At 39.0% G+C, this 26655-nt stretch overlaps 1 protein-coding gene across 1 annotated transcript in view; it reads left to right on the forward strand.

Moving 5' to 3' along the window:
• The first annotated feature begins 13309 nt into the window (after window positions 1-13309).
• Window positions 13310-26655, forward strand: part of Dok (docking protein homolog) — a 38443-nt gene continuing 25097 nt past the window's right edge. The window contains exon 1 of the mRNA XM_014243207.3: window positions 13310-13529. Coding sequence (XP_014098682.2) covers window positions 13434-13529 — 96 coding nt within the window. The 5' untranslated portion in view covers window positions 13310-13433. The remainder of the gene's footprint in view (window positions 13530-26655) is intronic.

Genomic DNA, 26655 nt, shown 5'->3' on the forward strand with positions numbered 1-26655 from the left:
ATTGTTGGTTTTTACCTCTTGTACATATGTTTGTGTCACTCCACACTTTCTTCTTCTTTTTTTGTTTTTTTAAATTAACTTTTTAACAATCTGTTTTTTTTCTTCTATGTGTATATGTATGTCAGTTCACTCCACAGCACTTTTTAGTCACTTGTTATATATATATATACATAGTTTTTGTTCGTTTGCATGTATATATTAACGTTTAGCCACTTCACTTTTTTTTTTTTTTTGTTACTCCATAGTGCCGCTCACTATGGCTCGAAGGACCATGAATAATTATGCTACAATGTTAGCACTCACGAAAGACATATTATTTCCCTTTTTTAATAAAACGCTCTTTTTATGTTTAAATTAAAAATGTTTATTTTTTTTTATTAAATGTTATTTTCACAACCTTTGAATTAAACGTTAATACCACGATTTTAAAAAGGGCGGTAGCGCAGATAGCGATTATACGGTGACGTTGCGCAAAAGAGATCGGAATTATTTCGAATGTGTTGAATTGAAGATCCAATCCCTCTTTTTATAGATTGTGTGGGGTGTCATCGTGTATGGTGGTAACTTCTGTGTTGACATCGTGTGCAGTGTGGTCTTTATGTTGTGAGTGCGTGTTGTGTTCCAAGGTGTGGTGTGTTGTATTAGGGTGTGACATTATTTACCCTGAAGAAGCGGTGTAGTTGGAAGGGGAGTTTATAGTCATTTAAACACTCTTGGTCAATTCCTTGACACTCTACATTAGTAGAGCCAAATGCTGGATCGAGGGGTCATTCGACCCGTGCCGAGGATCAACTTTGCTGGGGCCCCTTAATAGTCCAGTCTCGAACATAGTTTACGGATACCTGGCGCCCTCCATAATGAGATAGCCTTACTTCCCCTACAGTCATGGGTCCAAAACATGAACGAACTCAACAACAAAAAAGAAACAAAGGAATCCGGATCTCATATGAAAAAGCCGGAAGGGACTAGTTTCGAAAAGAGGGCAGCGTTTGCAACGAGCTTGAAACAGTGATGACGAGAGTTCGATTCAGACTTATAAGACCGCAATAGCCAAGGTTGGGGAGCCATACACCGAAGCCAGGCTCGTAGCGGTCGATAGAAAAGACATCCCATTCCGACTTAGAGCGAAGGTATGGATCCCGGCTGCAATCTCGCAGACGGACCAGATATTGCAGGTCATCAGAGCCTTCAACTCAAATTTTCCAACTATAGGGTGGAGATTCGTTAAAGCCTTCGAAGATCCCGTAGCAGAATCTGACGGGGAGCCTAAAGGGCAAAGACATTGACTTTTCGAGTGATATAGATAGCTTCTTCGTGGTCTGAACTTGTTGACAGACTCTATAAATTATATACTGAGAGCGAGCTTCTGAGCGACTCTCAAGAAGATGCAGATAAGACTATTGTTAATGGATATTCTTCAAATTAATCTCCACCATAGCAAGTTAGCTTCTCTAGCCCTAATTAACCGCATGGCGACAGAACAGTCTGAATTCATCTTCTTTCAGGTGCCATGGGTTAATGAAGGGCGCATTTGTGGACTGAGGGCACCAAACTACAAACTATACAAGGCTAATTGCGAAGGTAAGGTTAGGACATGTATGTTGGCTAAAAAAAACCTTAACGCTTTCTTGTCACAGGAGCCAAGACACCCCAGCCATAAGCTGAGAGATGGACACAAATAAATACTGCTGCTGGTGTCATGCTATATGCCATACAAAAAGGAGGAAGTACTATCGCAGCAGATTAAAGAGCTGGTACGAGACAGCGAATCATTCAAGTGCTCGATTATACTTGAATGCAACTCCAACGCACACCACACACTATGAGGTAGCACTGACATCAACGAAAAGGGTGAGTTGCTCTTTAATTATGGACAATATGACAACATTTATAACAAGAAATAGACCATGAAGTATTAGAAATAACACTTGTGTCGAAGAATGACCCATTGGAGAGTTCTTGAGGAACACTTCTTTTCGGATCACCGCTACAATGAATGTAAATTTGAAGAAAATGTAAGCAGGGTAGAAAATTTCAGGAATCATAGGAAAACCAACTGGCAAGTGCACTCATAAGAGCTGTAGAAACGTATTCCTATGATTCCCCTATTCCACCCCAAGAACATAGAGGACTTAAAAATCCTCATTGATCAATTCACCGTATCATGTTGGCAAGCGTGGAAAGAGAAGAATGAGATTAGAGAGCAGTTTAATCTAGCTAAAAAATAATTACACAATTGGTGAATAGCATTAGATACCTTCAGCCGGACCACAACTGGACGATATCCAGTGAAGAGTCGTTTGGCCTTCTAATGGATACCCACTTCCCAGGCTGCTCTGATAATCATTCGGTTGAGTATACACAGCACAGTGGAGTCGAGATAGATTCCTACAGATATAGTGTCAGAAAGCAATGTATATTGGGCAATAAGAAGTTTCAGGCCCTTCAAATCGACGGGACCAAACGGTCTATGCCCGGCACAACTAATGATGAACTTCATCAGAAGCACCGGATGGTTCAGAAGGTAGACAATAGAGTGAGAGGATATTAGTCCCGATGGTATCACAATCGGCCTAGAGCCAAAGTCAGGCAGCCACTCTACCAACCTACCTATATTGCTTTTGCGTATAAAACTTCGTTAAATGATTTTTTGCAAAAGCAGTTGTTCTATTATTTTCACTTTAAATCTCATAAATTTTATTTAGTTATTTCCACTTTCACTTAGGTTGAATATGTTTATAAAGGATTTTAGTTAAAATTTAACTTTCACTTATGTTTAATATTTATATTTTAGTCCAGTATGATTGTTTTATTTTATAAAATTTAAATTTATCGGAGGTAATTTTTATTTTCATGCTCAATGTCTATATTTTTCTTTTCCATACAACTTTTACTTTTCAAATAAAATTTTTTTACTTAATTTATTAATTTCCTTTTTTTCAATTTTAATGTTCAAATTTAATTTTTTTTTACAATTTAGTTTTTAAATTTATTTATGTTTCAAATTTCTTTCACTTAAATTTTAACTTGCATTAGGGAATTTGGTGTGGTCGCTTCTCCTGGTAACTCGGATTTGTCCCTATTAGGGATCCTGCAGAATAAACAAATGTAGAGGATGCCCTGCGGGCAAGACTGCAATCCACCTAGGGTCTCGTTCCTCCTGGCTTTAGTTGAAGGAGTCACTCCAGTAGTACGAGGGCTAGTGTGTGGGGCCGGGAAATTAATCCCCAAATCTAACTTAATGAGATTATGTCAATTTCACTAGTCCCTGCTCGGGTGCCTGTTAATTTTAAAATAATTGTGTATTCCTTTATTGTGTATAAAATTGTGACTGAACAATAGTTTCTTAAATTTACTCTAAACTAGCTGTGATTCAACGGCAGTGGCGTTGGAATTATGGGTGGCGGAGTTGAGCACTTTACTTTGAGGGAGTATAGAATGTTCGCTTACACCCGAACTTAATTAGCCCTTCCTTACTTGTTACGTGTTTATTTTTGTTTCTGTTTAAATCACTAGAAGAAAATTGTTTTGACTAGAATTGTTTAATTCCTGAATATTACTTGATTTGTATATATTCATTGTTGTCTAACTTAAATTTAAATTTTTTTAATCGAACATCCAAAAAAGATCGGTAACGCGCCAACATTGCAATCTCAAAGATGGTGAGGAAGAGCAATACATTTTTATTTTGAAAATATTTTTGAAAGTTGTCATTAATATATTATATTGCACTCTTTTCAATAAAATATCTGATCCCGAAGTGTATCAGTCTCAGCTGTGTACAAATTTTGATAACCATGAATTATATTGTAACGAATACGGATGCCAGAACAAACTATCATTCCTTTCACAGTAAGGAGAACTTTTCCATACCTGATGAAATAAAGTATCTAGGGCTAGGGCTAGATTCAGAGTAACCATTAATCTTGGGGCTTTATTAAGCCTCTTTTATATGACTGGGTTAAACGAAGTGGTGTGATAACAGGTCTCCTTATATCGTGCTGTTCCGATAAAATTAAGACTTAAAGTAGATGGCTCTTAGCAAGAAGATCCAGATTTTAAAAGTGTAATGCATGAAATTGAGTTCAACAAACGTACAAGGAGTGAAGAAATTGCGTCAGAAAGTCCAGTCGCAAAAGCATATTGAACAGAATATAGCAGTTTAAAGTTGGTGTGTGGTTGCAACAATAAAGGAAAGGTAGGTTGCCTAATTTTGTGCTTGGGGAGACCATTTACTTACATTGTCTTGTCGCCTCTAGGTTGTATTGCCTTGCAATTTGCAGCGATCCACTCTTTGCAAGAAGCATGTAGCGAAGGAGTACCCTCTGTCAGCCGAGGCGTTCGAATGTTTGGTTGGTGATATTGGAACGCGTTTTCAGCAGGCATTAGCCTCCCAAATGGCATTTACCTGTGCTCCGGATAAAACACTGTCATAGTTCTCATTTAATAACATTCATAAATTCACTGCATACATGCACATACATGCATTGTACTCGTAAATCTCTTTTTATTATTTTCTCAAACTTTGTAAAGAGAACAATATGTATATACTGAAATAAATCATTCGCTAATGAATTGCTAACAGGCGCATATCAATGTTCGTTATTCAGTCGGTCGATGGAAATATAGTACGGTTTTTCCACTTTGGTTCTTTTGCACGTTTTAAAAAAGCAAGGAAAACGTTGGAAACGCGCCCAACGTGGGGCATGTGGGTTAAACAACAGACTAAATTCTTGTGCAAAAGAAAACTGTGTAAAAATTTTAAAAACTTGATTGTGCTTATCGAACAATATATTGCATCAATTGCAGAGAAAGATACCAGTGTATTTTAAAAGACAAAAAATAGATTCGTGCATTAATTTAATTAAACCATAATTTGAATGCGTTAATATCATCTTTATGATCGCGTCGATAACAATTTATTAGTGTGTTGCTTTATATATTCGCAGTTGTTGGTAGTCCAGGTAGTGATTCCCGTTGAATTTGCACATTACTCTTTTGAAATCGGATGATTTGTCTGGTGAGATAATAAGGTCTTGTAGTGTTGCTGAGTTTACCGCTCACTGGAAAGCGTTCGAATAAAAACAAAATTACTTTATTAGCATACATATGTACGTCTACTCGTTTACATGCATACATATTCGCTACTTTACCGATTGGAAAAATTTGGTTTTCGGATTTGCCTTCGCTGCTTTTGTTAGAAGATAGTCGCATACTCAGCACAAATCACATTTCTCTGCCTACACTGCACTGCTCAGCTGAACGTTCGGAGCTCTACCGGCAATTGGAAACGTTACGCGCTTGACTGCTGCGCCGTCGTCGCTATTTTGCCAATTATAATTCTCTTCGCTTTACATTAAGCATATCCGAAAATATACGTAAAAAGGATAATGACTCTTGAACACTCCAAACCCAAACGCGCCAATATAAAACGCAACACTTGCCAAGGTTGTCGCTGCTTATCTTTAGCGAGAATTGTGCAGAATACAAAAATTTTATTGCATCTTTCACTCAACTTATCGCTCGTGAACCCAGACTTTCAAATATAGAACGATTTAATTATTTGTTGTCCTGTCTTAAGGGTTCAGCTCTGGAAACCGTACGAGCCTTCCAGGTAGGCAGCGAAAACTAACCAAAGGCTTTAGATAGACTCAGGGAACGCTTCGATAATCCCACTCTAATTTTGGAAGGTACTGCCTCGCTATTTATGCTGCAACCAGCCGATAAATCGAACAATTGCGTAGTTTGATTGACATGGCATCAGCTATATTTAGTTCGTTAGAATCGTTGGGCACAAGCGCTCCAATATCGCGGAAGCAATGCTGATTTACATTGTCATTGGCAAATCTGGTTAGCAAACTCGTAACAAATGGAACGAATCGCTGCACTACAAATCGCTTCCAACTTGGCTACAATGCACCCAAGTTTTAGAATGCTACTGTCAGTTTCTGCATTCATCCGACTAATTATTACGCCATAAGTCCGATTTCACCAAACAGATTCGTTACACTACCCGTGAACAAAACTCATCGGTCGCAATCACTAAGCTTTCTTGTGTTCTAGCGATAAACACAAAACGATTGGTTGCTCTCGACTTAACGACATGAATACAAATCAACGCATCTTCATTGACGGCATCAAACGTCAAGAAAGTAGCTCAGTGTGCGTCAAAACATCGCTATCAATGATTTGTTTCAAACTTCGTCGACATCATATTCAAACAAACTTCATACATACAACCAGCTAGCAGTCACACATTCGCATAAGAAGACATCGGACCACGGACAGGTCATTTAAGCAACAGCTTTAGTTCTAGTTAAAGATTCCATGTTTTCGTACAAACTTGGAAGAGCTCTTCTGGACTCTTGTTGCCAAGTGAACTTCATGAGTGAGGAATTCGCACAAAAGGTTCACCTTCGTTGAGAAAAGTATCACATTGGTATTCACAGCATAGGTCATTCCACCACAACAATTAAGTGACGCACATCAGCACTTCAACTTTGAAAATGAGACAGTAAACTGGAATTTGCCAGCCAACACAACTTTGGCCGACGAAAGCTTTTTCAAACCTCAACGCATCGATCTGTTGCTTGGAACAGAGGCATTTTTTGAGCCCTCGCTGTTGGTCAAATTGAACTTGGCCCAAATTTATCTACATTGCAATAGCATTATTTGGCTGGGTGGTTTCTGGAAGATACCAGCCCAAGCACTATACACCGTCAAAGTCATGTCTGCTGTTTAGCGAAGACTCTATCCACACAAATATGCAACGCCTTTGGGAGCTTGAAACTGTCGACTGGCCACCTAAACCTATTCAACCTGATCATCAGATTTGGGAACGTCACTTTATATCCACAACACATCAAGATACTACTGGACACATAATTGTGAGGCTGCCATTCAGGGATAATCCCGCTGTACTTGGAGCCTTATTCGACATCGCTCGTCGCCGATTCTTTCCAATCGAACGCCGCTTTTTTCATTCGCCAGATACTTATTCCCAGTATGTCTCGTTCATGGAAGAGTATGAACGGGTTGGTCACATGTCTGTAGTAAAGACGCCGAACTTAGATGAACAACACTATTACATTCCACATCAACAAGTATCCTTGAATATAAATTTACGTAAATTTCATTATATTCTCTGTCGAGCTTTTCCAGACGCAGATCTTCTCACATACCATCTCAGCACTGTAACATATAGCACTGCCTCAGCCTCATATCTAGCAGTACGAAGCCCTCACTACATAAATAGATATAAGATAAACATATGAGTGAAGTTCCAATAGGCGCTGCGGCTGTAAAGACTTCGTTTTGTGTTAATGATCTTCTTTACGGTGTGGATGATACTGATGCCTTACACACATTAAAGGCAGAAGTTATTGAGATACTTCGACGCGGTCAGTTTCCTCTATCCAAATGGCATTCCAATCATCCAGATTACATGGAAAGCCAAACTATGAAAAAGCTAAGTATTATCGATGATTCTATAACAACTGCACTTGACGTGACATAGAATCAACGCAACAACACCTTGTTGTTCACATTTACACCGAACCAAGTTCACAATTCTGTTACAAAGTGCGCAATACTGTCTATCGCTTCATCACTGTTCGATCCACTTGGAGTGCTCACCACTCGTGATAACCTCTAAAATCATGGGTCGCACCAGCAAAAAGGCAGTGTCTTCCAAAACTCGAACTTTGCCCTCGATCGCCTGTATGCTAAGGTAAAGGATATGTTCATTTCTGTTCCCGTAACTACTTTCTTTTGGACTGACTCGCAATTATTTCTACATTGGTTAAAACAACACTCTGTTACGCTGTCAACGTTCGTAGGCAACAGGGTATCTGACCTACAGGAACTGACAGCCAGTGGACAATGGAGGTATGCGCCTTCTAAGGAGAATTTAGCTTAACTTGTATCTCGAGGCTGCCCTGCTGCTGAGCTGAAATGTTCGCTATGGCTTTCTGGCCCTAAGCTTTTACTGGAAAACACACTAAAACGCGATATCGAGCTAGCCATGGACATTGTGAACGTAGAGAAACGCAAAAACACATTTGTTGTAGTTAAAGAGCCACATTACTTGATCGATGTCATTGATGGCATAAGCTCCTATTTTCATTGCCTGTGCCTCATCGCCTGGCTTTTTCGGTTCAATTATAAATGCAGACAAAAGCTTGCGGTAACCACCATATCGCCATCTCCTGAACTATGACGCGCATCATGTTACATTATCTTCAATATTCATCAACAAAATACTTATTTCAAACGACATTAAATTGCTTCGCAAAAACCAAGCTATAAAAAGTAACTTGAAGTTTTTTTTCCTGGATAACATAAACGGTTTTAAGTTTGTAAAGGTGGGTGGATGTCTGGATTATGCAGACATACCAAACTCCAAGCGATTCTCAATTTGTACTAAAGCACGTTTGATACCTACATTTACGAAATTTTCACGCAGGCCCAAGTTCATTGGTTGCCCTTATTAGATTAGAAGTTTGGATTTTTAACGCTAGAGATATTGTTCGTCGTATGGTTCGTTCCTGCGTACATTGTGTTCGTTACAAGCCGGTGCTGTTACAACAGGTAATGAGCCTACTACCAGCTACACGCCTTACACCTGCACGCCCATTTCAACGCTTCGGAATCGACTTTTGTTTACCGATAAACACGTATCTTCGAATTCTAACTAAAGCGGTGCTCATCGAGGTGGTCACCGATCGATCAACAAACGCATTCCTAAATGCATTGAAGCGAATGTGATATCTTTTGCGACAATGCTACCAATTTTGTGGACGCATGTAACCATTTAAAAGACCTCAAACAAGTCTTATTCAAGAATGAAACGTTAAATGAAATCTATAAATATTGTTCCTCTGATTTTATTAATTGTCATTTCATTCCACCCAGGGCTTAAGGGTTGTTAAATCACACATTGGCAAATACTAACATGTAACATTGTTATGTAACGGATTTCTCGATAAATCGTCTACCTTGTAACACACTCTTGAGTTCGATCACTGGATTGTTAAACAAAAGTCCCAATTTAATGCTATACATTATCTTTATATCTAATTCCAACAACTTAACACTTATTGCTCGTTATTCGGGTTTTCTTCTTACTTATATCTCAATTGCTCTGTCCCTGCTGCACAATCCGGCAGCCCTTATTTAGTAAATTTTTAACACAAGTTCGCTACTAGTACATTCTGGCAACTACGAATTCGTTGTCTAGTTGCTTCTGGCAGTTTATCGTCGATTCTGATTTGTTCTGGTATTCGTGTTCGCCACACTGCCCTCTACCTAAGTTTGATCGTCCCGATTAGACATATTTGCGGTACCAAACGCTGCAAGCCATTCCAGATGAACCACCTTCATTTTATTCCTTGGTCTTCCAATGGTCTGTATGCGATACACTACATCATTGAGTCGTTTAATAACCTCGTATGGTCCTTCCCAATTACGCTGTAATTTGGGAGATAACCCTTTCTTTCGTTGTGGGTTATGTAACAATACTCAATCGTCTTCAATGAAACACTCAGAGTTCACTTATTTTCATATTTTGCTTTAATTTTATCGCTCAAATTTTGGTGCGCTGTCTCACCATAGCACGTGTATCCCTCAACACGTCTTCTAGGATACTATTGACTTCCTTAGCATTCCTTCCTCCGTTAGCGTTAATATCAAATTTTAAATCAATCGGTTATCGAAGATCATTACCAAAAATCACCCTTGCTGGAGTCTGCCCTGTTGTTTCATGTACAGCAAATATTCTTCAAAAGTTCGATTTAATCGTTCTACCATGCCATCGTCAAAATTTCTCCCTTGGTCAGAATGTAATTCTATGTAATTCTTAGTTAGTAATTGTGTATACCTCTGGCCATTTGCTGAAATAGTCCATGACTACCAAAAGCCAGCTACATCCTCGGCAATTCGCTCAAACGGCGCTTCCGAATTTTACTGCTTCATCTGACAATGTCTCCTGGACCGCGACTTTTTAGCAGAGATGCACTCGACACAATTGGCGATTCACTCCGTAACTGATTGACGACAATCAACCCAATTAAATATTTCTTTTAATTTCTCCAAGGTTTTAGAAATACCCATGTATCCTCCACTTGGACCGTTGTGCAGCTCGTTGAGAACTTCGGGAATTCTTACTTTCGGAACAATCATCAGAGCTCGATGCAAGCAGCCAGACACTAACTTTAAGCTATTCTATTGTGCCCGTTGGACGTTTATTAATCTCCAATCCGTGTATTACCCTTTTCAAATCTGGATCTTCTTGCTGACATTTCCGTAGCTCCTCCGGATCCCAGTCTGATGTTATAGGAATTAATCGGACATCTATAAAGACTTTTTTAGTCTCAGCCTTTAAACAATGTCTGCATTCCAAATTACATGGACGGCGAGACATGGCATCAGCATTTCCATGACTGATCTTTGCGATGTTCTTTAAAGAAGTGGTAACTTTGGAGTCTCTCAATTCACCGTGTAAACTGTCTTTCTGGGTTCTTAAAATGTACAAGCCAATTGAATGTTGCATGATCTATCCTCACCCGAAATTGCTGGCCGTAAAGGTACTTATGAAAATGTTTGATGCACTTCACCAACGCCAGTAATTAACTCCGAGTAACACAATAATGTCTCTCTGCCCATCAATGACTTGCGATAGAACGCCTCCTACTGCAAACCCACTACGATATGCTAACATTGGCGTAATTCTTAATCGTTTCTTTGGAATTTGGAAAGCTCCTGTTCCCTATTCCAATCAAAAACTTTGTTATATTTCGTGAGTTCATGGAGGCAAAAATCGTCCATAATAAGTGCACAGTCCAAGGAAACTCCGCAATACATGTAAATTTTTAGTAGTCAATCGTTTACTGCCTCTGTCTTTTCATTGTCTGTGCAAATGCCCTCCGTTGCCACTTTAGGGCATAAAGGTGTTCATCGAAATTGTACCAAACAGGTTTTTCTGTATAATCCTTTTAATACCTGGTCCATAAGTCTCTCAAAAGTAGCAGGAGCGTTACAAAATCTAAAGGGCATTACGGTGAATTTTCATAGACCATCTCCAACGCTGAAAGCCGTCTTTTCTTTGTCTTCTTCGTTTACCTCCACTTGCCAATAACCACTTTTTAAATCAAGTGTTAAGAACCATTTTGTGCCTGATAACGAGTCCAGAGTGTCATCGATTCTGGGTAGAGGTTAACTGTGGTACTTTGTTTCATCATTCAACCTTTTATAGTCCACACAAAACCTCATGTTTCGATCTTTTTTCTTTACAAATACTACGTCTGAACCAATGGACTCGCTGATGGTTCGATTACGCCGCTTTCGGTCATATAACGTATGGTCTGGCTTACAACTTTATGTTTTGTAAAGGAACGCTTCGAAGAGCCTGGCGAATTGTTAATAAAATGTTTCACAAATTTGGTTCTTCCTGGTTTGGAATCGTCTTTATCAAACATGGATGAGTATTTCAAAGGTTGTTTAGCCTTGTTTTGATGATTTACCTTTAGTTCTTCGGTGCATGCGTTAATTTTGCTCGATATGCCGTTTTTGCCCATGGAATCTTCTTTAAGACTTATTTCGACTTTTGCGCTTCGCGGCTTGGGTGGTCGAAGGCGCTGCCCTTTCACAACCCTGCCTTGCGGCCCAAGTTGCGTTAACCGGGCGTTGGCTTCGATTACCGCTATTCCGTTTACTGCTGGTCACAGTATTGCCACCCTTCCGCTTCTCCGAGGCAGGGGAGGCATTGTTTCCCCTCACCATCTTACGCGCCAACTTTTCGGCTTCCTCCGGAGTTCTTCCCCCTTAAGGTGCCTCAGGTATCACTTAAGGCTGGCACCACTCATGCCTCTCCTCCTGGGATCATCCTGACCGCCTGGACTCCCAGTTGATTGTAGAGGGTGTAGTCTGCCTCCCCTCTTCCGTTTTGGTTTGCGAGCCCCCACGCTAGATGCCCGTTGTGAGTCATCCGAGTCCGAGCAGGTGATCCTGCTCGAGGGAGACTCGATGAGGTTCGCTTTATAAGCGCCGGCCGCAGTCAATTTCGCCTGCTGAGCGCCGCTGCATGAGGGCATGTCGTCGTCATCGTCCCTTCCACGCTTCTTGAACAACGCCCGCTTTTCTGGCGACAGGGCGTCCAGGAAGCTGAACTTCTGTTTAGCCCCTGAACCTCCCTTACCGGCACCGGTGCTTGTTTTATTGGCCTTGGCCTTGTCCGTTCGCTGTTGTTGTTGCCTTGTTGGTAGATGTTTGTTTGTTGTTATTCATCTTGTTCTTACGATCACGGGCTGGACGTGGCGTCCGGTCAACGTTTTGTAAGGGGCGCGCAAAATTCCACCGCGCCAAAGCCGCATGACGCGGTTAGGCCAGCGTTACTTCCCAATGCGGCCCAGTTTTGGGAAGGCTCCTTTGAAATAAAGCCGAATTTATCTTCTGGCTGCAAATCATCAAATGGGCACGGGAGTCGCATAACACCCTGGATTAGGAGGTGGCAGCTCTTGGTTGTCGCACGCATGCATCTTCTGACAACCTGTGTGAGAGGTGCTAGGCAGCACATCTCACCCCGGTTGGGAGGTGCCGAGAATGCCTTGCGACCAAAGCCCCTGCACCATGGTAAGGTTCCTGCCATGGCAGCCCTTATAGTAGATCTTTAACAAAACTTCTTCTCTAGAACATTCTGGCAACACAAATGCGCTGTCTAATTGCATCTGGCATATTATCGTTGGTTCGATTTTGTTCTATCATCCGAGTTGGTCACTTTATTATTATTACTTAACACTCCCATCTTAATTTTAGTTTAATATATATCTGAGATAAGTACCTAATATTCAAAAAAGCGTCAATAGCTTTACTTATTTAGAGTATCATTTCTGTAATGAGTGGAATATATAATAACATAAACAAAAGAATATTACCAAATAATAACATATATTATAACTTACATGTTTTGTATGCAACGCTTTCTTTAAGAGCAAACAAATGTCCTGCAACTGTGGGAAATATGAATATATTGTTTAATTCATGGATTGATATTAATATATACGTATTTCAATCCGTTATATTAATTATTTCATGCGAAATTTTCAATAATTTGAAGCGGTTTTAATGACGTCGGCATATAGAAACTATTGCTTATCAAGTTGCTTTTAGCCTACTACATGGCTGTTAGTCAGTTTAGTCGAATAGTTTTGGTATTAACCTGAAGCAAGTTTTTGAACGTGTAGCAGCAGCGTAATTCTCGTTTTAGCAATCGATATAAAGCTTCTTAATCGATACACAATTATACCCCATCTTCAGATGAACATTACATATGTATTTTCATATTAAATTTGTTTTCATTTTTAAGTATCTTAATAATATATTCAAGAAGTATAAAAAAATCTATGAATTTATTAATATTCTATGTATAGTTTTAAAATATGGAAGGAAAAATGGATTTCGAAGTTCCTGTTCTATCCGGATATCTTAATGTGCCAATGCAATCTAGTTTTTCTTTAAACCGAATTTCTAAAAAGGTTAGTGGTGCATATCAAATTCTTAATCAACCACATTCTTATAAAGTTAATAAGTTCTGAATTAATGTTATGATTATAACGAAAGTGGTCTTATTTTCTACAGAGAAAAAAATATAAATAAAAGGCTTATAAATCGAAGTGCTCGTACAAAATGTTTAATGAAAACTATCTTCAAAATTAAATATCATACCTGGTATATAATTTAAAGAATAAGAATCCCCGAATTCGTGGTTAAAAGCAGGAAAACTTTAATATACCATCCCACGCTTTCAGGGTTAAGAGAAGGGGTATAGTTGGATAGAGGATATTCTTTAGATCACGAATATATATAATTATTGCCGCCGGAAACTTATAGTTTACGAGATATTTGCATTTTAAGTTGAAAATTTTATCTTACAATTACCTATTCTTTTATATTATGCACTTATTATACATTAACACTTCACTACAATGTTTCTAAATATTTATTTTATATTAATTAATTTAATATTCGCTTTAAACTAGCATTTTATTTTAACATAATTTTTGTTATATGCACAATAACAAATGGGTTCCATACTGACAGAAAATAAGTGTTGCCATATCCAAATGAATGAAAGCTATCAAAACAAATGTAACAATATATGTTATAATTCGTTATAGAAAATTAAATTTGAAGAGAGTGATATACCCTCTGTAACCCGTTCCCACGACAGTCGGATCTACGTAACCGGAACGGACCCGGATTTATTCCGGCCAAGGACTGTCAACTCGGTAGAATTCTGCCGCTACAACAACAACAACAACAACCCTCTTTAACATAACTATTTTATGCCTATTTGCTTTGGCGGCCTTCGGGCGCGCTTCTAAAAAGTAACCCTAGGCGATCCAACACCGTGGTGGTCGTTCTCCTGTTCGTGTCCTATTTCTTTCTGCATTAGCGGCCTTCGGCTGCGCTTCAAAAAATATCACTTGCCAATCTAATACCACGGTTGATCAAGAGAAGGGAATGATTAAAATTATGGTTCATGTATTTGGTGTATAATCCTCTATTATTCATTTTAATTCGTTTGCAAAATATATATATATAAAATAGATATGGCAACACTTATTATCTGTCAATATGGAACCCATTTTTTATTGTGCATATAACAAAAATTGTATAAAATAAAATGTTTATTTAAAGCAAATATTCAAATAATTAATTTAAAATAAATATGTAAAAACAATGTAGTGTAATGTAAGTGCATAATATGAAAGAAAAAATAACTATAAATAGAGAAATTGTAAGATAAAATTTTCAACTTAAAATGATAATATCTCGAAAAATATAAGTTTCCGGCAGCAATAAATATATATATACGTGATCTGGAGAATCTCCTATATCTAACCATAATCGTGGGATTGTATAATAAAGCCGAACCTTGCAATTTCTCGATTTATAGCTAATTTTCCTGTTGTATAATTGGTAAATGTATAGTTTAGGTCCCCCAACGAGGAGGCATCGAAAATAAATTTAAAAAAATTAATTTTTACAAAAAATTACACACATCCTTTCTGCACTGGCGCCCATTGGCCGCACTTAAAAAAATTAACCCTGGTCGGTATAAAACCGGGGTGTTCATATTTCATTCGCGTCGAACTCATTTCAGCACGCAAAAGAATTATGGATACGCCGGTGTTGGACCGACCAGGGTTATGTTTTTTAAGCTGAGCCAAAGGCCTCCAGTGCCGAAAGGACTTCGGCGATCTCTTCTATTCGTCCATACCATCAGATTGCGACGTAAAAGAAATTGTGACTGCTACATTTCATCAGCATTTTTTTTCACAAGAGAATGTCTTTGAACGTGTAATTACAGCTAAGCGATCGGAATTCTACAGAATTCTGCTGCTACAATAACTAAGTTACTTAAAAAACATGTGCAAAGTGTGTTAAATATATATTTATCTAAAAGAATACATAAATTATTGAGGACCTAAATGATACTCTTATCATATAATTCACTAACACTACATTGTTTCTACTTATTCAATTTATATTAAGTATTTTAATATTATATTTGCTTTAAATAAGCATTGTATTTTTTACATAATTTTCGTTATATGCATAATAAAAGGGGTTGACAAGTAATAAGTGTTACCATATCCCCTTTAACATTACTTTTTTTTGTGGTGAGATTTACCTTATGCATTGGCTGCTGTTGTTGTTGTTGTTGTAGCGACAGAATTCTGCCTAGTTGACAGCCCTGGCCGGAATAAATCCGGGTCCGTTCCGGTTACGTAGACCCGACTGTCGTGGGAACGGTGCATTGGCTGCCTTCGGCCGCGCTTAAAAAAAATAACCCCGCGGGATTCTTTGTTCACATTTTTCAATTTATATATGTACTTAGTGAAATATTTCGAAAATATAGATTTATTGTGCTTTTTTAAGAGAATAAATATACTTTAAAAATTACTTGGCACATTAACAGTTTCAAGAGATTTGTGTGCTTACATTTATGACAAATACCAGTTCCACACTGCAGAAAGGAATTCGACGAAAAAGAACTATGGACATTCCGGTGTTGGACCGACAAGGCTGATCTTTTTGAGGCGCGGTCGAAGGTCGCCAATACAAAACGAAGTTCAAGGCGAAAGAACTATGAACACCCCGGTGTTTAAAAAACCAAGGTTATTTTTTTTAAGCACGCCGAAGGTCGCTAGTGCAGAAAGGGGTTTGACACAAAAGAACTCAACTCGCGCAAAAGTCGGTGCTACGATACCCTGTTTGAATCGGGAAGTAATAATACTGTCATTATTTTTACAGCAACGCCTAGCAGCAGGGTTGCTCCGTATCCTCCTGATCGGTGCTGGCATTGAGTTGAACCCGGGCTCGATAATGTTTCTGCTGCGTTTGCACCAGAAGGCTCTACCATAATTCTCCCTCTGTTAGATGTAATTCATGCAATGGTGCCAGCTTAAAACCTGTTTAGTCCTTAAGACATAAGGAGTGGTCCACACGTTATGTGGCGCCATGCTGCCAACGTACTACTGCGATGGTAATCTCTACGGCCGTGCAAAATGCACCTAGTTCGCGCAACGTTGCGCCGAGTGCAAACAAGGAACCCCTACGGTCCGACGGAGCGCAACTAAGTATCATGACTCCCAGTCTGATGAATCCAAGCCTTTTGAGATATGCTGGTTTCAACGTGCTACGTAACGATCGCTAGCGAGATGTTGTTGTTGTTGTAACGGTTATATAGTCCCTTCTTGGATGATAAGTAATAGTTTGGTTGTAGTCGAGGTCATCTAACGGGAGGCCCAAGAAACAAGATGTTTCGACGTGGTCGGACCATAGGGAAAAGGGTGTTAGATGAGCTGGGTTTGTTGGGCATGCAAAGTTGCTCCGTATCCTCCTGACCCGTGCTGGCATTGAGTCCAACCCGGGCCCTGAGGAACTCTTCTGAGGCATTTGTGCAAGAAGGTTCCATCCAAACTCCACCTCGGTTAGGTGTAACACATGCAATGGATGAGCCATCTTAAGAGCTGCACAAACCTTAAGTCCCATAGGGAGTGGACCACGAGTAACGTTAACCCATGCTCCCGACGCAATACTGCGTCACCAGCCTTGACGCCGTCTGTCAGACCGTAATACCCCGGAACGTCACATCAGTGCAATTCTTGTGCTGGCTGGTGTCACTTTCTGTCGTGTTCTGGTCTGGGTACCACACGTGAGTGGAGTGCGTCGTATGTTGCTCCGTGCTGTAGGAGTCTGCCCCCGCAATCCCATATAGTGGCGTCGCCAAACAACACCACAAGCCGGGAACGCGTATCGATAGCTGCGGTCCAAGAAACCAAGTTCAACAGCCGCTTTACGCAAGGATCGCGAGCGAGATAAAGGCGGAGTCCTAGCCTTCATACTGCACAACACCGTGCAATATCGTCCAATCGATGTTGACATCGACCGCACGAACACTACCCTTGAATGTCAGGGTATAGCTGTAAATTTAATATATACATCCCCCCAGTTACATGTTGACCAACAGGATATCACCAGAATATAGGTGCGCTACTTAGTGGTGAAAACCGTTTGGTGCTAGGTGACTTTAACGCGCACCACGATCTTTAGCACTCCTGCCTGTCAAACGATCCTAGGGGGATGGAGCTGGTGGAACAGATTGACGATTCGACATCCGGAACAATGAATGCCGAATTATGGGTGCCTGTAATAGCTCGCCAGATATTACCATCGCTAGCGGTGGTCTGATAAATAGCGTAACCTGGCGACCTATGCTAACTCTCGCATCAAAACATCTGTCCATAATTATCTCGATCGAGAAACCTCCCGACTTTATTTCTGTGGACAACCGCACCTTCATCAACTTTTAGAAAACTAACTGGGTCGGCTTCACAGAATTTACCGAGAGCACCTTCAACGCACTACCCATTCCTACGGACGTCATTGTTGGCGAGCGTCAATACCGCAAGGAGATACCTGCTACTTGCTTCATACCGGCTGGAAGAATCGCAGACTCCGCCTTAATTTCCCAGCCGAAGCAGCTGTGTTAGCAAACGAGCGCGACACCTCACGCCATGCCGATCCCTGTGATCCTCGAATAAGAGATCTTAATTTGGAGATTGGCAAATGGTAAATCAACATAAGCGGACAAAATGGATAGAGCACCTGAAGTCCTGCAATCTCTCCACCAATTTAAGTAAGCTTTGGACTACTGTCAAGGCCTTGTCTAATCCGAAGAGACATGACGACCGGGTTGAAATTCAATTCGATGGTCATGCCTCCTCGGACCCGAAGAAGTGCGCGAGCTATTTTAGCCGGCAGTTTACACTGCACGGTTGGACTGACAAGGCCAAACGATGTGTTACCCGACGGCTGCGCAAAATGCCAAAAGATTGCGCACCACTTACTTCACAGATGGGGAGGTTGAGAGTGTCATCAAAAAGCCTAAATCGTCTAAATCCATAGGCCCTGACGGAATAAGCATGCTGTTGCTAAAACATCTGGGCTCGACGGGAGTAAGCTACCTCACCAAGGTCCTCAAATTGTCGATGGCCACTCTTCAAATACCCGATGTGTGTAAAGTCGAAAGAGTGGTCTTACTACTTAAACCTGGGAAACTCGCCAACAAAGGGGAGTCTTATCATTCGATAACTCTCCTTTCCCCAGTAGTGAAGACACTTGAGGCCTTGCTACACCCAATATGCACTCACCACCTGAGTCTAGCAGACCATCAGCATGGCTTCCAAAAATTGCACAGCACCACCACATCACTTAGCGTCATAAATTCCCAGATAGTTCATAGCCTAAACCAGAAGCCACTCTGCGAGTAGACGATCCTCGTAGCGTTATACTTGTCAAAAGCTTTTGACACAGTCAATCACACAACGCTACTTTAGGACCTAGAACAATCATTGCTCCCTCCAGAGCTGAAGCGATGGACTATGAACTACCTGAGCGGTCGGTATTCATCCGTACTGTTTCGAGGTCAAAACTCCAAACTTAGAAGAATTAAACAGGGAGTTACGCAAGGTGTCTTCAGCCCACTACTTTTTAATTTCTACATTTCGAAACTTAACCAACCATCTGCAGGAATTTCCGTGAGTCCTACGCTGATGACTGCACGATATTGCCGTCGGGCAATGGAATCGATAGCATGTGTTCAAAAGTAAACAGCTACCTCTCCGACCTTCCTCGCTTCTTCTCTGCAGGGAGTCTGACACTCTCCCCCACTAAATCCACAGCGACCATATTCACAAACTGGACGAAGGAATGCAGACTGGATCTGAACATTTCAGTTGATGGCACAAAAATTCCGACAGTCAATAACCCTAAAATTTTAGGCGTTACATTGGACAGTCTGTGCTCCTTCACTCCTCATACGACCGCGATAACTGCCAAAGTACAGAGCCGCAACAAAATCCTCAAATCGCTTGCCGGCAGCTCTTTTGGCAATCAGGCGGCCGGTCTTATATTATGCTGCACCAATATGGTCGCCAGGATGTAGTGCAACGCAGACGAAGAAGCTTCAGACCTGTCAGAACACTGCACTCCGGACTATCACGGGATGCCTCTTGATGTCCCCAATCGAACAAATACACCTCAGTGAAGCCCGTATGCTTCCGGTTAAGGAACATACCGGGCTTCTCTCTAAGCAGTTTCTGCTGGGATGTTTTCGCAAAAATCACCCCCGCAGTCGTCTGCTTGAAGAGGAACCGCCTCCTAGGAACATCAAGAGGTCCCTTCTTGATTACGTCGACGGCATTAGACAGTACGCCGACCAGACTTCGGACGAAACGAACTTTAGACAAGCACTGACCGCCATTTACAGTGGAGCCATTAACACCTTCACCGACTCACTCTTAGTGAATGGCGTACTAGTTGTCAAACCACCACCCTTAACAGACATAGAGCTCGAGTTGCCTTGCAAATCCATAGTGACCCTCGCGCAACTTCGTTTTGGATATTGTTAGCAGGTTAAACTCTTTCTTATCCAGAATAGACCCGACATTCCAAACATATGTCCTGCGTGAAATGAGGCTCCGCATGATACTAACCACCTCTTTGCATGCCCAATAAACCCCACTAATCTGCACCCTTTCCCTATGGATTCCTTGCCCTCCAGTTAGATGACCTTGACGACAACCAACCTATGACTTATCACCCAAGCGGGGACTAGGTAACCGTTACAGCAACAACAATAGGTGCTAAACCAACTAGGGACGATGTTTAATATATTGTCAAAAAGATTTAACCTGCTTACCTGTTTTTGTAAAATAAAAATGAATAAATTTAAAAATAGCTCCCTGGCCTTGCCCCGTAAATTACTCAGAGAAATACTGTAAAATAATTCAAAAGGATCAGTGCAGTAGTGGACTGATGGGGGGAAACGCTTTTAAGTTTTATTTTATTTTATTTCATCAAAAAAACAAAACGCCAATCGGCAATACACATAAATATTAACATAACTATGTTCATTATTTCAAATAAAATGACACTGGTTAAAATAAAGTTAAAAACATTGGCTAAAGTTTGTAATATTTATGACATTGGTGAATAATCGAAAAAATAAAGTTCATAACGATAATTATTAAAATTCTGTTTCTTGGACCATTGCACACATATTTTTTCATAGATTTGAGAGTATCAAATAATCTGCTGCCTCAAACCCGGTCTAGAATTGCTAAAACCAGACCCATTCCCATTTTTCTAAGACCCATTATTTTAAGATTTGATGAGTTGATGTGATCATTAATAATTTTATAAAAAATCCACGCAGATAGTCTGCTAAACTTGATCTATGTTGCACGCTCTCTTACGATATGCAATGTATTTACATAGCTTGTATACTATTTTTTTTCGATATTGTGTACAAGCACATATGAGCAGCTGGATCAAATTGTGGAGCAGTATTCAAGAATCGGTCTTTCTAGTGCGTATTACAACTGTAAAAGTGACCTATTATTCTTGAAATCTGTCCCAGCTTTCAATATGTATCCCAACGTTTTGTAAGCTTGTGAGACTATTTTAGTGACGTCATATGAGAACGACACCAAGGTCAAAGATTACTCCAAGGTCCTTTATGCTCGATAAACATGCTAGACGGTAGTCCCCAATAAGATGGTTAGCACAACGCAATTGACGATTGCTGGAGACCGACATGATTGCGCACTTGTTGATGTTAAGCCTTAGCCTGTTTCTTGTACACCAGTCATGCAACATGTTGATGCCTTTTGGAGTAGGTGGGATTTTTTTTAAATCACTCCTTATCGCTCTAAGTATCTTCATGTCATCCGCATAAAGCAGATATTCCGAATTTAGGTATTTAGCTATGTTGAATAACGAGCTGACTTTGTATTCGACGGAGTTGTGGTCTACCATGTCAAACGCCTTATTGAAGTCGGTGTATAGTGCGTGAACCCCCGAGATGTAGTTCATTTAGTCGTATAAATTCATTATTGTAGATCTGCCGCTGATGAATCCGTGTTGCCGAGTTGATATAATCCCTTTAAAGGTAGGGGTGTGTGGTAGAATAACTTTTTTGAATCATTTAGCAATTGATTACTGACGGGTCTACAGTTATTTACGTCAAAACTTGATCTCATTTTATGAATAGGGCATATGTAGGACAACTTCCACGTTGAGGGGAAAGCGCTGAGCTGCAGTGATATGTAAAATAAGTGTGTAATTTGTTCACAGAGATTTGCCGCACAACACCTGAGGAGTCCGGCTCCTTTGGTAATGTTGAAAGAAATTTAGAAACTTCATCAAACGTAACTGTCAGTGGTTGAACTCACTAAAGTTTCTAAATGTCTTACCGCTGGTGGGGGACAGAAAAATACTTTCTTGAGTTGAGAATATTATTATTCTGGTTTTATTTTACTAAATTCTTGGCTTATATAATATATGTATGTGCACATGTGCACTTGTAATCAATTGCCTAAACATATACTTAGGTCAACAAGTTATCATATGAATACATCTTAACCTAATTAAATATGTTTGTATTTTTAATTGTTGAGTGCATGCGTATTGCATATAAATGCATTCGTGCCTCATATAAAGGTATGCGTGTTGCATATAACTGCATATACAAGGTGCGTTCCAAAGTAAACAGTAAAAAAGTAACAAAGTAAACTCTAGTGGCGCCATCTATATGTCGACTAGTGCGTTAGAATCTGCTATCCTTTATCGACTTCCAGTAAAAATTTCATGACATTTCATCTATTGGAAGTGAAGTTATTCCATTTTAAGTGTCAGTATGTTTTTGTCATCGGTGCAAAAATGAGCTTCGAACAAAGAGCCAACATTAAATTTTGTTTTAAAATTGGTAAAACTTTTACCGAAACGTTTTAATTGATGAAACAAGTTTATGGCGATGATTGCTTATCCCGTAGCAGAGTGCACGAGTGGTTTCAACGTTTTCAAAGTGGTCGTGAGGACATAAATGAGAAATGAGCCGAAACCCAAAAAATTGCGCCTGGAGAAGTCAAAAATGACGCCAATGTTGATTTGTTTTTATGATTCCAAGGGTATTGTCCACAAAGAATTTGTTCCACCCGGCCAAAACATTAATGCGATATTCTACCTTGGAGTTTTGTTGCACGATAATGCGCCGTCTCATCGATGTTGTTGTTGTAGCGGCAGAATTCTACCGAGTTGACAGTCCTTGGCCGGAATAAATCCGGGTCCGTTCCAGTTACGTAGACCCGACTGTCGTGGCAACGGCCGTCTCATCGAGCGACGCTTGTGGCCGATTATCTATCTTTGTGGACAATACCCGTCTCATCGATCGACGCTTGTAGCCGATTATTTGACCAAAAATCACATTTTAACAATCAACCACTCCCCGCATTCACCTGATATGGCATCGTGCGACATCTACCTTTTCGGAAAAATGCATTTGCCGATGAAAGGAAAGCGAAAAGGAGACTATATAAATAAAATTAATTGATTTTGCCGATAAAACCATTTGTTCTGTCTTTTTTTTTAAAAGTCCTGTTTACTTTGGAACGCACCTTGTATGTTTGTTTATGTATCTATGTCTGTTAAATATATTTGAACATACATATTTAAGATTAGTGGACTGTATTTGTTCTTACATGTTTCTTATCTTCTTCTTGAATCAGTCCATACATTTATTTATGTATGCATGCTTATTGCAATATAAATGCATATACTTTTATATTTGTTTATGTCTATACGAGTATGTACGTTTTGTGCTACCTCAGCATATAAATATATGATAAGCATGTTCAAAGATATTTGAACAGCCAGTGTCATAAGATTCTTTTCCACAACATTGTGTTCTCTGTCAGCATGGGGTAGAGGTGCAGTGTTGACGTCTGAGTTAATAAATACTTTCAAAGTATGATGCAAAAAGTGAGCTTACTTCTTCCCCGTTGCTAGCTGTGTTATCGTTCCATTTCATCGTGGATGGGATATCTAGGATATTGCGTTTCTTATTATTAACGAGCTTTTTAAACGGTGAAGAATCAGTCTGGATTAGGTTTTCGACTTTGCATAACTATGTATCATAGCATTCGGTGCTGACTTTCTTACATTCGTGTCTTAATTCTCTGAATTACTTATATGTTGCCTTGGCACGCTTCTTCTTATAATCGGCATGTGTCTTATTCTTAAGTTTAATTTTATGCTTTAGGTAGAGCTAGCAAGAGAAATCATGACTTTTATTTGTATAAATGGGTACAAATTGCGAAATACTTTCGTAGACTATTTCATAAAAGAATTTTTCATCGACTGATTGGAGCCTATAGATATCGATCCTGTTAATCTGTTTAGTTCGTGGTAATTTGCATTTTTAAACAAGTAGTATGGAATTATACTGCTTTAAATTGGCCTTATGATTCAGTTGGATATTTATTAATGGATGGTAATCATGTTCATTAATTATAGCTTTGTCTTTGTCAATGTGTACCTCTGTACTGAAACAAAGATCAAGTGTGGGACCATTGAGGTACTGAATGGTATTCTTTGGGTACAACCCAGCAGGAGCATTTCGTTGTAGAGTAATTCAGCTATGTTACCGTAACAGACAAAATATAACTATTGTTGATTGCAATAGAAGTTAGGAACTTGTTTAGTTTAGTTCTCAAACCTCTTGCATTTTGATAATACAATTGTAAGCACTTCCTTTCTTGGCTTCTATTTTACTTTAAGGCACACTATTGATAAATCGAATAGTTTTGGGTTGTTCACCACTTCTTGTTGCCTTATTAAGTTTAGCACGTAAGTCATTTAAGGGGCACTCCTAGTGGGACAGCCTAAAAAACGTTTATATTTGGGAATTAAAAAAAAAAATTTTCAGGGTACATGTTTCAAAAATACACAGTGAAATTTTTCAAAAACTATTTGAGATATCGATTTTATATGTTATTTCTAAAAGTATAAACTATCGATATATGAAAAAAATATATTTTTCAAAATTTCACGCTAGATGTGCCCCTTAAATGTCGTTTTAATCCTTAAAATCGTTTTAGCATCTTGAGGCGTGGGTGTATCAAGTATAAGAGGACGGATTTTACCTTCAACAGCCTTACCAAGTTGTCTCAACCTAATGTGAGGCATTATATGCGTGAGTTCTTACGGTAGAATCCCTTCAACCCTTCTACGGTCATCTGCTTGACGTTCAGTACCCATGATGATTTTATCTGCATTATTTTGTCTCTGGATCATCTCCGATATTAAATAATCAGATGTAACTGACTCACTACCAACATGTTTAAGTTTGTTCCCCACTGCACTGACTCTTTGTTCTAGTTGTTTAGTTGAAGCCTTATTGTCTTCTAGCTAAGTCAGGCCGGTCAATGAAGATTCAAATGTCTTGATTTTTTCGGTGAATGGATCAATATATTTTTTAAACAATGCCTAAGACACATCTTGTCGCTTTCCTCTCCTCATTCAGTATGTAATCCCATCACACTAACCTCTAATTGACATGACTGGCAATACCAATTACAAATGAAAAAATTAAAAAAAAATTTTTTAATAATTTAACTACTATAAATCATAACAAAATATTTATTATAGTTTTTATAATAATATTTGAAATTAAAATTATTAGTAAATTTAGTGCAATTTCAACATTAGAAATTAGAAAAATAATTATAATTAAAATGTATCGTTCAGCATCAGATATCATTAACAACGATTCTTTACTGCTGGACAACGAAATAAATATGATCAAATCAACGTTTACTGGTAATACCTTCTCACTGATACTTGCGGCCATTATAAAATCATATTGCATTGACAATTACTTCATCAGTCATTGTTGACACCTTACTTGTGGGTGGAGCCACTGTGTATTCAGTACTTAACTGACCTTTGAGTATACATACAAATCCGGAACAAAACAAAATTGCATTGTAGTTTTGAGAAAATGTAAAATTATTATCTAGAATGAAGTATTCAATTCAAGCTCTTGACAAGTCCCTGAAGTATCAGTTATTGCTACTGACTGATGATTTCAGATAAGTATTACCCGACATATGCCCTATGGCAAAGTGTCAATAAATTATGCCTTATTCTCAATAAGCTCGTTTAATTTCAAAAATATCCTTAAACTTCAGGATTCTCTGAAGAATTGTTATTGTAGATATTAGCAATGGTAAAATTGAATTCTTGAAGATACACAATATATTCGAGTCCCAAGAAATTGTTGCATCACGGTGGCTATCAAAGATAAGTTAATATGAGTACGTAGTAAAGTATCTTTCCAGATTTGCGACATAATTGTACTAATTATGCATGTTATTATCATCATTTAATGGTGCAATCAATTTCATAATACAACAACTAGTGTGTGGTAATAAAATTACGTTCGAATTAATTGTCAATTGTTTTGTTAATGCTGATGAAATTGTCAACTATCTTGTAGAGTTTTACAATTTACTGGCTCATCTGCAATTTTCTACCAAATTTAAATGCTCCGAAATTGTGTAATACTAGGAGACTAGTCAAAAAAAGCATTCTTGAAGGCACAATTTTGAGAGCAAAAATTCAAGGTTAAGTTGTATTCCTACCTCTAAAATTAATTCAGATTCACCTATGCCGTTTAAAAGCTTGCAATTTCTAAACCGCTTGGCAACAATGACAAGAGGTTGAAATATACAAATTAAAGAACTGTGTACGGAACAACGTCCGTCGGCGCCCCTTCTGTATAATTCATATTCAGTGTATGGAGCCTAGATCAGGTTTAGAGTTAATTATGACGACGAATAAGTATCATTTCTAATTTCAGCCCGATTAAGATTATAGTTTAACAAGGTCAGAGAAATATTTTATACCAATTTAGTGTAGTAGTTGCTTAGATAAGCAATTTGCCTAAAAGAAGTCAGATTTGTAGTGCAATTTTTACGGTAAAATTATTTTTATATATTGGTTGAGGCCCGATTGTACACATCTCCAATATAAACATTTCTAAATTGCCAAAGGACACATCCGCAAAGTTTTATCAGGAAATCATAATTTTTACTCAAGTGTATATTACATAAGATTGAAAATGAGGTAACTCTATATCAGCTATGCCAACGTCATCGTTACAATTTTGCGTATGTATTGAGTATGCTGCGTTGATACTTTCGCAAAAGTATCTTATAAAGGTGTTTTATAGTTTTTAAGAAGTATGTT

This window comes from Bactrocera oleae, chromosome 5 (assembly GCF_042242935.1).
Source record: "Bactrocera oleae isolate idBacOlea1 chromosome 5, idBacOlea1, whole genome shotgun sequence".
Taxonomy (NCBI): domain Eukaryota; kingdom Metazoa; phylum Arthropoda; class Insecta; order Diptera; family Tephritidae; genus Bactrocera; species Bactrocera oleae.